The sequence below is a fragment of the Octopus bimaculoides genome, chromosome 3, assembly GCF_046866305.1.
Source record: "Octopus bimaculoides isolate indiv1 chromosome 3, ASM4686630v1, whole genome shotgun sequence".
Lineage (NCBI taxonomy): Eukaryota > Metazoa > Mollusca > Cephalopoda > Octopoda > Octopodidae > Octopus > Octopus bimaculoides.
In genome coordinates, this window is record NC_142930.1 from 118,157,898 (window position 1) to 118,170,524 (window position 12,627).

Here is a 12,627-nt window from a genome sequence, read left to right on the forward strand (position 1 = left end):
CGCTAATATAACTTAGATAACGTAGATATGTTTGTGGTAATGGCTACCAATATTATCACTATAACTATACATATATTTATTATTCTTAATATTACGACTACCAGATGAAAACGAGGCTTTGAAATGAAAATGGAGCTTTGGAATGAAAACAAGGTTTAGGAAAGTTATTTAAACATGGTTGTCTGCTGACCAGCGAAGTTCCTGGCTAAATCTACTACTGACGGATACTGTACTCTCATTCCTAGAAGAGTAAAGCTTATTTGCGGCCAATCTTTTCAGCTTCTTGTATTAACGAAACTCAGAATTGCTACACTACCACAATTTACTCTCCTAAATGGACAAAACGCTACACCCCGAGCGCTTTGACGTCGACGCATACTGACCTAGTACCAGAAAACGGTGGACGCATTGGCATACCAACTACCTAGACTCGCTTAATGCAGTGGAAGAGGATAAATTCCAACTGAGCGTATCTTGTTTTTCTCAATGCCAGTAAATAAATTTAACATTTTAGATTTCCACATTCAAGGTAAACGTATGACCTGATGTACCTCTGGTTCGTACGTTGTGTTCGTTCATTTATGTTGTATAACTTTTAAATTTCATAAGATATGAAATGAAAAAAAATTAAAGGTTTTCTAAAACTTGAATTATCGATAATATTTCTGCTATACACTCCGTTGATTTGAAATTAAATTTATTCTTCATTTTCATTCAATTCATCATTATAATTAATTTTATTTTTTGTTGTTGTTGTTTAAGCTGTCATGATGTTAAAATTGTTAGCGCGCCAGGCAAAATGCTTAGCGGCATTTCGTCTGACTTTACATTCTAAATCTTAATCCCGGCGAGGTGGACTGAGCCTTTCATTCTTTCGGGGTGAACTAAATAAGAACCAGTTGAGCACTGGGGTCCATGTAATCGACTTACCTCTATCCCGAAATTGGTGGCCCTGAGTCAAAATTTGAAACCATTATTATTGTTGCTGTTGTAGATGTTTGTCATCGTAATAGTAGTAGTATTAAGACATACATAAATTTTTTTTTTAATGCTTTAAGCTTGTATAAAACAAATTAACACGATATTGTATTTTAAATTCAGGTAAACTCGATCAAATGAAGGAGATTTAAGAAAAAATTATTATTTCTGATCATCGATATTGTAATGAAGATGAAAAAGTGAGTGCTTCTTGAAAAGGCTGCCCTCAAAATAATGGCGATCATTCTTCTTCTTCTTCTTCTTCTTCTTCTTCTACTTCCTCTTCTTCTTCTTCATCATCATCTTCTTCTTCTTCTTCTTCTTCTTCTTCTTCTTCTTCTTCTTCTTCTTCTTCTTCTTCTTCTTCTTCTTCTTTTTCGCTACTACTACTACTACTACTACTACTACTACTACTACTTCCACCACCACCACCTCCTCCTCCTCTTCTTTTTCTCTTTATTCTTCTGCTTCTTATCTTATTCTTATTCCTTATTATTAAAGTTGTTATATCATCATCACCATCATCATCATCATCATCATCATCATTAATGTTGTTATATCATCATCATTATTATCATCGTTATTTGGCGGGAGATCGAGCGAATTTTTTTCCTATTCGCAGCTGACAAAGTGAATGAAATGAAAAAGAAAAAAAAAATCGAACACCAAAGGCATGTTCTACTTGTAACTTCTTTTCACTCGTCAGATATTGTAAAGCAAACAACAATACATTTAAAGATACATCGTTAATGAAATTTTATCTGGAAGCATTTTACCAAATGATTAGATTAATTAAATCGACTATAGAAATACAACAATCATACTGATGACTGCTCTGTACTTTCGAAGAAAAGATCGACATAATTAGTTCAAACAATAATGAACCTCCATTTTCCGATTTTTTTTCTGCACATCTACATTTTATATTATTGTGAGACGATATAAGCTCCTGATTATATATATAAACAGTTACACATATGATGGCGCTTCAAAATTACACAGGAATACGAATATCGAAATTTCCAATATTTTCCTTGTTATAGAGATGCAATCAGACCATTCGATTCCCGTTAGTATCTAAATAGATTATACACTAGAGAAAATGTAAGTCAACCATATCCATTGTCTACTAGATGTTTATTCATGCATTGGAATGCATTTTAGCTAGCTTACACGTCTATGCAATAATAGTTTCCTTTCCACTGCGTATTGCTATTATAGTTTCTCTGCTATTTTGTGAAATTCACTGACATTTTCATTTAAATTATATCTATATGCATGGAAATACCTGACTGCGGTTCGCTACTTCGCAATTTCATTAAGTTATATTCATATACAATATATTCCAGAATCTCAATATGATACATTTATTTGGCGACTGACAAAGTAATAAAAGTTCGGAAGCTACACCTGTTTTTCTACACTTTTATTAAGCTAGGAAACAGTATCTACACAGTCGGTTGACTCTAGAACTGGTAGCCAAACACAAGCTCGGCATCCTCAAAATGAAGCCCGACTCTTTTATGTTATCAGCTTTCAGTGCTTTGCCTAAACTGAAGGTACGGCTTTATCTCGGATCCATTTCCCCGTCATAAAGTTGAAGCTATTCTCCTGGGACGAACTGAACATCTATTATCATATTTGCATTCGAAATTATCGGAGATTATTAACAATACATAGGCAAGTTACTATGTACAGGAACACATACACATACATAAAAAAAATCACATGTTTATATGTAATACAAACACGCACGCACAAACACACACGCACACAAACACACACACACATACACCACATACATATATATACTCAAACTGAGAGAATGGACCAGGTAGAACTTAGGCTTTCCTACCTAGCAGAATCCTGGAAATAATCATTACTCAACCAGGGTTACGCCGCTAGTTACTCATCAGGCCAAATATACCTTAGTTAAATGAAGGTATCAGTGTCGTTAGAGAATCCCAAATTAACTGACCAGAGATATAATTTATGCAAAAGTTCGGATTGAAAATTTACGTAATCTTGCTATTTTCAACATTAGAGTGATACCTCATTAGATTTGAATCAAAGCTGCGCACTTACATTGTGTTTCTTCCAGACTTTGTTTTTGGTTTATATCGGGAGGAAAGAAAAGTAATCTGCCTGGTGGAGAGTCTTGGGATTTAGAATCCATAGATAACTCTTCCATATGTCACAAGTAACCATCGTTACATTTTCCAGCTTTGGAAAATGATTTGGATAATTTTCCAAAGATCGCCAACTTTAACCAACTGGGAATATGGATATTATCAAACCGTTCGTGTTGAATCCCTTGGTCTCCAGCTGGTTGACTCGGATTCTAAAGTCCAGCTTGCACTTTGTTCCTGCGACATTCTGACGATATGTTCGTAGTCTCTTAAAGTAGGGAAGCAGCGACTCGAAAAGGAAAGATTTGTCGTGTGTGAGGTATGCGAATTGTTTAGTAATTTTCGAAATCAACATTAGATCGATGTATTTTTAAATTCTACTCACTCTTCAAAGAAATATCTTGGCTAGTCGGGATCAATTGTCTGACAGAATACTATCGTGTTTCTTTCCTGGTTTCATTACACACAGACGTTTTACTGCATCAAATTACCGAAACGATCGCAACAACTGATTAGATTTGGGGATTGGTCTGGTATCAGACAAGGATTCTGGATTATTTTTCCATTTCTTTAACGTAATTTTTGGGAGCAGTCGGGTACATTTTTAGTATTCTCGCTTGTGAGAGCAGTCGAGTTTATTTCACATATTCCCATTTTAAAAATCATCTCTGGCTAATGGTTGAGAGGACGGAGGTGTTGCCTTGTCGGAGGTTTGCGCTCTCTGAGTGCTCTAGTTTTCATTTACTTCTTTAAAATTTATTGTTGTTTTGCGTCAGGCTTTTCTTTTACTCTTATCTTTTTCTCCATTCATGTTTCTAATATCCCTAGTCGCTCTATTGTTATCTTCTAGCATTTTTCCTTTCTTACCAGGACGTGCCCAGTGTCATTGCCTGCTGGGTATATTCTGTCCGTATCAGTATTATCATCGTTGCCTTTGAAACCTGGTTGGCGCGGATTCAAGCGTCCAGCTTACACTTCGTTCCTGCGACATTCTGACCATACGTTCGTAGTCTGTTACAGTAGGGAAGCAGTGGCTCAAAACGGAAGGATTCTTGGTCTGTCAATAATTTCTCGGATGCTGACTTTAAGAAGTCCAAAGAATGTACTTTCTAAATTATCATAAGTGTAGTGTTCAGTACATCTATCTCATACCACATTTCTAACTCACGTTCTCTGTACAAATACTTCGGCTTTGTTGTACTGATTGTTTTATAAAATATATAAAGACATATATTCCTGAATGAAACTGGTCTAATTTTGACTGAAACTGTTATCATCATAGTAGGTGTCTAACCACGTATTGACCATCAAACTTAGAAATTATTCCTTACAGAGATTTCCCAAAATACACACATAAAATATGATATTCATTTCGTTCTTCACGTTTATGCACTTCTTTTTGGTTTTTTTCACTTTAGTTTTTAATAAATCAGTGATTTGCGCATGGTCAGGAGTCATAAGGAAAGCCCAAAGATATTTCTCTAATTAAGTGCATATATCTTGTTTAAATGTATTGTTCTTCTTCTTCTTCTTCTTCTTCTTCTTCTTCTTCTTCTTCTTCTTCTTCTTCTTCTTCTTCTTCTTCTTCTTCTCCTTCTTCTTCTTCTTCTTCTTCTTCTTCTTCTTCTTCTTCTTATACTTCCTCCCCCTCCCCTCCTCCTCTTTTTCGTCTTATAAATACAACTTATTAATATTACTATTATTTTGTAGTTATTGTTATTATTATTATTATTCGTACAAGTAGTAGTGGTAGTAGCAGCAGCAGCAGTGGTGGTGGTGGTGGTAGTAGTAGTAGTAGTAGTAGTAGTAGTAGTAGTAGTAGTAGTAGTGGTAGTTAATGTTGAGCCTGCTGCAGATATCTACGAACGTTTGTTGACTTTGAGTAAACGAGTAATAATGTCAGTTGTATACACACTCTATAAGTCTTCCCGTACATCTTGGTCATTTGAACATGTCTTAAGACGATGAAAGAAAAACGGATCAGGAAATCCCATATTTACAAAGCGATTGTCCACATCCCATCTTCAACACATTTAAAAGGACAAGCTGAAACAATTATATCGTTTAACGTATTATTGTTTATTTGTTTTAAACATGCGTTAAACAACGATAGTGTCATGTTTTCAAGAATTATACCAACTCTAGTAAGAATTGAAGGCAAGTCAAAGATTATTACACTTAAAATGCATATACACCGATGGAGGTATCTAAGAAAATCACTGCTGAGGCACAGATAAATAGAAAAGCAATCGAAAGAAAATGTGAGGAAGGGAAAGGAAAAAGAAGGAAAAATATTCGTTGATTGATATACCGAAACAGCGGTAAATATACTCTCTTCTTAATTAAATAATGACTTTATAACACCAACAATCCACTTTTCACTGTTTATTACTCCATTTCTTATCGTCTTTATATATATATATTAAACCACGGTTTACCATTTACATTACCTACTACCGTATACCTTATAACAAGGACCATACATACTGAGGTAATACCAGGAGTGCCTATGGATACATCTATCCCTTAGATGGTTACATTGCCTCTAATTTATGACTTATATGTATGTACATATATTTATATATATATATATATATATATATATATATATATATATATATATATATATATATATATATATATATATATATATGGAGATTCAATGGCCTAGTGGTTAGGGTAGTGGACTCGCGGTCATTGGATTGCGGATTCGACTCCCATACCGGGCGTTGTGAATGTTTATTGAGCGAAAACACCTAAAGCTCCACGAGGCTCCGGCAGGGGATGGTGGCGACCCCTGCTGTACTCTTTCACCAGAACTTTCTCTCACTCATTCTTCTTGTTTCTGTTGTGCCTGTATTTCAAAAGGCCAGCCTTGTCACACTGTTTCACGCTGAATATACCCAAGAACTACGTTAAGAGTACACGTGTCTGTGGAGTGCTCAGACACTTGCAAGTTAATTTCACGAGCAGGCTGTTCCGTTGATCGGATCAACTGGAAACAACGACGCTGTTGTTGTTGTTAGTAGCACTCCGTCGCTTATATATATATATATATATATATATATATATATATATATATATATATATATATATATATATATATATATATATATATATATATATATATATATACATACACATATAAATATATGTACATACATATATATGTACATACATATATATATATATATATATATATATATATACACACTCACACTTACATATATATATATATATATATATATATATATATATATATATATTATGCTTTGGCAATATAAGCATATGAGGAGATATTGAATAGCAATTATGAATGAGACTATAGAAACGAGGTAGAAGCAATTGTAGAGTCTAATATACCAGACACACTTGTAATCATTTTGTGAATATCCCTTGTAAACTTTCGGAACACAATTAGGTCATGTAAATGTATTATCAAGGAATCATTAAATCAATCAATACAATTAGCATATTTTTGACATTTGAGATAAATACACATTGTTACACATATTCCGTTGACCCCAATCTCATTAGATGGTGGCATATGTAAGTTCAATACGATTTTGGGAACATTAGTACTATATCAAATCAATTATGAAACGATCTGATTTCAGTACGATTTAAATTATTTAATGAAGTGGTAACATCAATTAGAATACATTTCATATTTGAACTGAATGTGACATATATAGCAGTTTCCTATAATTTTTATTATTTTTCAAAATGTACATTTACTCTAATTTAATTTCTGTAAATTAATTCATTGTGCTCTGAGAAAAGAGCAAGCTAATTACGAATTATAGTTATTTATCGATGAAATTCCAAATAAAATCGTAATACTTTATTGTACATTCATACTGTATTTCTATTTTATGGAGAAAAGAACAAAACAAAAAGCATTCTGAAATTGTTTCAGTGAGATCGCTTGACATATCAGCATAACTATTGTAATTCTGCATGCATGCAGCCGCGGACTGGCTCTAAAATTATTAGTTGCCAGGAGACTAAGGGTGTCTACCCGCAACTAGAATGGGGTCCACCCGCAACTACAAGGGGGCGCACCTGCAACTACAATGTTATATATATATATATTTTTAAAGTATTCTTTTCAACTGTCTACAAACACAGCCAGGCTGAAATAATTAATGCATTCTTCCAGGAGTAATTTTTTTTTAATTCTCAAACTTGAGGAGATGGGCCCCTTAGATACTAACATGGGCCCCCATATATAGAATCTACTGGCGCAGGTGCCCACTTGCCATCGGGCAAGGAGGCAACCTGCCCAGTCCATCACTGCATGTATGCATGCATGCATATATACTTACATACATACGTACATTCATTCCTATAAATATACATACATATACATATGTATATGTGTATATGCATGCATGTGTGCATGTAAGTTTGTGTATGTTAGGGCTTTTATGTGAGTGCCAGCATGACTAGTCCTGTAGTCGACTTGTTTTTTTCTTTATACAATAAAATTCACCTAAATATCTAAATTACTTTTACTTGTGATCGGCCAATCTTTCTGGTTGCTAAATTCCAACGTTAAATTGCATATGCATCTGTAAAAAATATGTTATCAATACCTATTTCTTTTCGTTTAATCCCTTTATACTTAATGCCTTTTCAACAATACACACATAGCTGCTCAGCTCTTGTATACCATCACCCCCGACTGTTAGGTGACTGATTGCTACGCCTTTCGTACAGTTGGTCTCCAGGCTGACTGCCGGTTCCCTAAAATCCAGTTCGTCCAGCATGATCTGCAGCTGATCGATGCTCTCCGCTATCAGCGCTATGTCCTCAGCGAATCTTAGATGGATCAGTGGCTTTCCGTTTATTTTTATGTCTCCATTAAAGTTCATGTCTCGTATGACCATCTCGAGACACGCCGTGAAAAGCTTAGGAGAGATGGTGTCTCCTTGCTTGATATACTTCTCCACCAGAACATTCACTGGCGATGGTAACAGGGAAATATTCATGACTATGAGGCGAGAGATAGAAAATGAGATATCGGGAATTGAAAGATTAGGATGGAGACCATTCAACTTGGTGAAGGATGTGCTGAAGGCGAACATAGTCAGGTCAAGTCGTATCAATCTTTTCAGCAGGACCTAGACATGGAGGAAGAGAGGACAGCATCTGCTTACGGCACAGAAATCCATTGAAGTATCGATGTTGGGAATCACGCTCAGAGATCACATTCGGAACGAAGAGATCAGGAATAGAACTGGTGAAGGACGTCATCGCAAAGCTAAAATGGGCCGGCCGTGATGCAAGGCACACAGATGGTCAATGGACCCATGCAGGTGTTGAGTGGTATCAGAGCTAGCATAAGAAGCCATTAAGAAATCCTTTAATCAGGTGAAAGGATAATTTAAGAAACATGTTTGGAACAACTTGGAGGAGAATGACGAAAGCACGAGGTGAATGGAGCGAATGCTGTGACCAGTGAAGCCGATTCAGGTGATCTAGGTGATCCAGGTGACCCAGATTACTTAACGCCTCAGTAATAGATTGCTTAGGCAACATGTTTAAAAGACTATGCTACTGTAGAGAATTTCTCAAGTAACGTATACTTCGAACGTGATAATCGTGTGATATCAACAACAGAATAAGCTTTTATTGTACTTCAAATCCTCATTTAGTAGTTCGCTTTTTCACAGAGTAGAATATATTATTGACCATACTTCTAATAGATTAAATTGCATTAATATGTTCCAGAATGTATGGAACCTACTTTAGCATTTCCACAATAGACTAGGAATCATCGAGTTACTCCTAGGCTTCTTGGTATTGTGCTGACCTTCCATGTTGCTTTCAAGAGGAAGCAGGATATTTGGAAATTATCCTTGCTCCTTCACAAATACTTTCCGACTCTCACTCATTTAATTCTTTAGAAATACTTTTAAGTCCCATGGCTTATTAACCAATGAGTTTATAAAAGTTTTATTATTTTTATTTTTTCATATCATGAATTTCTCGGTATTACAAGATTTAAATATAGAGTGACTCTCTTCTTCAGATTAATAAGTAAGAATAGGCAATCATTATCAAACTGCACACAAATAGTACACACATATGTGACAGTAGCCTTCTGTACAAACATACAACTGTAAATATTAAGATTAATCAGCCTGAAACTCTTCTGTCGACACCGAGTTTAGTAGGTAACATTCATTTGTATTCCTCAGACTTAAATGGCGATTTTGTGATAAAAGAGTTGCTATTGAAGAAAATGAATGCATTATAATAGCATTGACCACTGTCAATAATTTCCTAAACATCTGGTTTAATGCTTACCTTAAACATGAACACGCCAAAATAGATAATATGAAGAGAGATTATGTATCAATCTTTTGATAATTCCTGAAGAATTTACAGTCGAATTCATTTAGCTAGCTTCTTAAACAATCAAACTACATTACATTGAAAGCGTTTGAGGTCTTGATTTCTAAATTTAGCATTTTATTACAAATATCTTTCTTTGTTCCTTAAACAGCTTGCTCAAAAGATCAATGATAGTTCAACTCAATTCCGATTTATGAATCCTTTAGAAACAGTAAAAATAAATAAATTCCCGGAGAGAAATTGGAAACCAACAGGCATTACAAATGTTTTTCTGTAGACAGCAACGTTCTGGCGTCAATCGAAGAATTTGGTGCGGTATAGTGGGGTATGGTGTGTTATAGTAGTTTTGTTGTGTTGCACTGTAGTAGGAGCCATTACAGTCTTTAGTAGATTACTTTGAATGATATTCACAGAAAGTTTGGTCTTATTACACGGCTGAATGACTTTATTGTTAGTCGCAATGAATTTCAATTGCTGAACTGTGTAGTAACTTTTATTTGTCTACCAATATGAATGAAGATATCGACAGATAAAAAGATCAACGGAACATACAAGTGCCAAGTAGATAAATGTAAGCTAAGGTGATTCAGTCAGGCAAATAGTCATTCAGCCAGTGAGAGTGTATTTTCGATGAGAAATCTTACTATATTGATAATATTCAATCGAAGACACGGAATATAATTTCACGTCTACGGTGGAATGATAACGAACTGATCGAAAACTTGTAATTTATTTTAGTATGCATATATACAAATATGCTTATATACATATATATGTATGTATATGTGTATGCATATTTATATGTATGTATATATATATATATATATATATATATATATATATATATATATATATATATATATATATATATATATATATATATATATATATATATATATATATATATATATATATATATATATATATATATATGCATATATGTATATATACATATGTATTTCTACGCGAGCGGCGCACACACGCAGACACACGGACACATATATCAATTCGCTGAGGACATGTGTTTTGATTCAAGAGAATCATCATCATGGCAACCGTTATGATGCTCGACATTTGTGATTATCATCATTACCCTCGTCATCTTCTTCATCACCATTTATTATCATTATCATCAACACCGTCATCACTCGTACCCCAGAATCACCCTCACCACCATCACCACGACGACCACCACCACCTCACCATCATTATCATCATCGCCGTTATCATCGCCGTCATCATCATCATCATCATCAACTTCATATTCATCATCAAATGTAATGCTATGTCTGATTGATATTTATTGTCAGTAGAGTTAACCAGGCCTAACTTAATCTTCTAGTACCTATTCTTGTTATTTTAGATGAATTAATTTCGTCTGAATAAAAGCATCACTTTTTATACATATAAATGCGCCACGTTTCTATTATTTTCAATTGAAACTAGCCGTGTCAAACTCTTCACCCCATTTGCTTGAATATCTAACTAGCAACTATCCAAGTATTTCCATGTCTATATTAGTAACTGCATCTAGTTTTCTTCTTATTCCCATTTCTCATTTCACACTAGCTGATAGCGTTAACTCATATGTCTAGTAATTTTCTGCTGTCTAGCTCGAGCAAGATAACTTTCAGGGCTTCCTTTACATTCGATTTTACTCTTCTCTTATATTTTGCAGAGTCAATTTTACTGTTTTTTTTCTTGTTTTATATTTGTTTTCTTCCCAACACTATCTTGTCTAATATTAATATTACTGTGATGTTATCAGGTTGAGCAGAGTTGTATCACGCCACCTTGGAAGCATTATTTGCAGAAATACTTTCATTTATTCTGCTTAAAATCAACACTAGATTACGTACACAATCCGAATTCATGTTAGGTACATGCTTTTTCTCCTATTTTTATGAGAATTTTAATGTATCGCAGACTAAATTATTACCACATTTTTCTACATTTTACCAGCTTGGCTATTTGAATGTAAACTATTTCAACCACATTTTGATAAATGTCCAATTATTTGTAATATTTTATTTATTTTTCAGTACAAATATCAATCAGTGTGTCACCTACCGGCTTTTTCGAGCATATATTCGTATACATTCGAACTCTAAATGTTAACGGTTCTTAATGTTTTTACTCACATTCTCCGTTCCGTAGATTGGCGTTGCCATCTCGATTAACACGTCCCTCAGTTATACCCATTTCCGCTGCGTCAGTAATGATTTAATCTTTTTATCATAAAGTCCATTGAAATGTGACAAAGAATTAACCAATTTTCAAAACTGCCAGTGGTATATATTCAAATAAATGTGCTTTTACTCTAACCAACAGAACGTAAGAAAATCGATGCAGAGTTTATTTTGATGTATTCCGCAGCATATACCCACTTAGGTATTAACCTAGTCTTGCCAAATAACGAAACTGAAACAGAACAAAATATTGGACTATGGGTGAGCAGTATCTAAAGCAAATGATAAGCCAAATACCAGTCTTCTTTCTGGTACGTACGCAAGAAGACATCAACTGAGTTATATATATATGGATAACAGCACGTGGTAAGTTAACATATACGCGGTCTGATCAATAAGTATCCGAACTGTTAGCATAGTACCGAAGCTAAAAAAGTACGCAGAGTAAAGCCGCTGGGCACAAAATATACTTGAACACTGCCGTGTGTGTGTTCTACGTTTTAACGTTCTATATTATTTTCGCTCTTTACAGCAGTGCTTGGAAGGAAGGTGTATAGCGCGCGATCATCGCATTTACTATGACAGAGGAAGTTGAGCAGAGAATTTGCATCAAATTTTGTCAAAAGCTTGGCGATACCGGCTCTGAGTATGTCTTTGGCCAGCTGAAAGCAGTTTTGGCACAAACTTGGCAGACACGCCGGATCTAGTTCAAAACGGGGGAACCAGTTTTCATTTATGTTTTATGTAGTGTTTTTGGTACCGAAAGACTTTCAAACTTCGTATACTTATCTATTTTGTGTTATAAAACAGAAAACAAATTTTGTATTCGAAGTTATTTCATGTAAAAAATTGTCTTATTTCGATAATTTCAACCAATCACTGACAAGTATTCAGCTGTTTACAGTTACTCCTTTGGCTGTTTAAGCGGTGTAAAGCGTATTTGATCTCTATTACTTCTGACATTTTGC

The 12,627-nt window shown here is 34.6% G+C and overlaps 1 protein-coding gene across 1 annotated transcript; it reads right to left on the reverse strand.

The window, feature by feature from the left end:
* Window positions 1–7,705: 7,705 nt before the first annotated feature.
* LOC149136665 (uncharacterized) lies at window positions 7,706–8,197 on the reverse strand. The gene has a single exon (XM_089348402.1). It carries the CDS (start codon window positions 8,195–8,197, stop codon window positions 7,706–7,708), a length of 492 nt encoding a protein of 163 aa, XP_089204528.1.
* Between the last annotated feature and the right edge of the window lie 4,430 nt (window positions 8,198–12,627).

What these genes read in the sequence shown, in the direction of transcription:
- LOC149136665 (XM_089348402.1), bottom strand. Translation starts at nt 8,197, where the DNA reads ATGTTCGCCTTCAGCACATCCTTCACCAAGTTGAATGGTCTCCATCCT.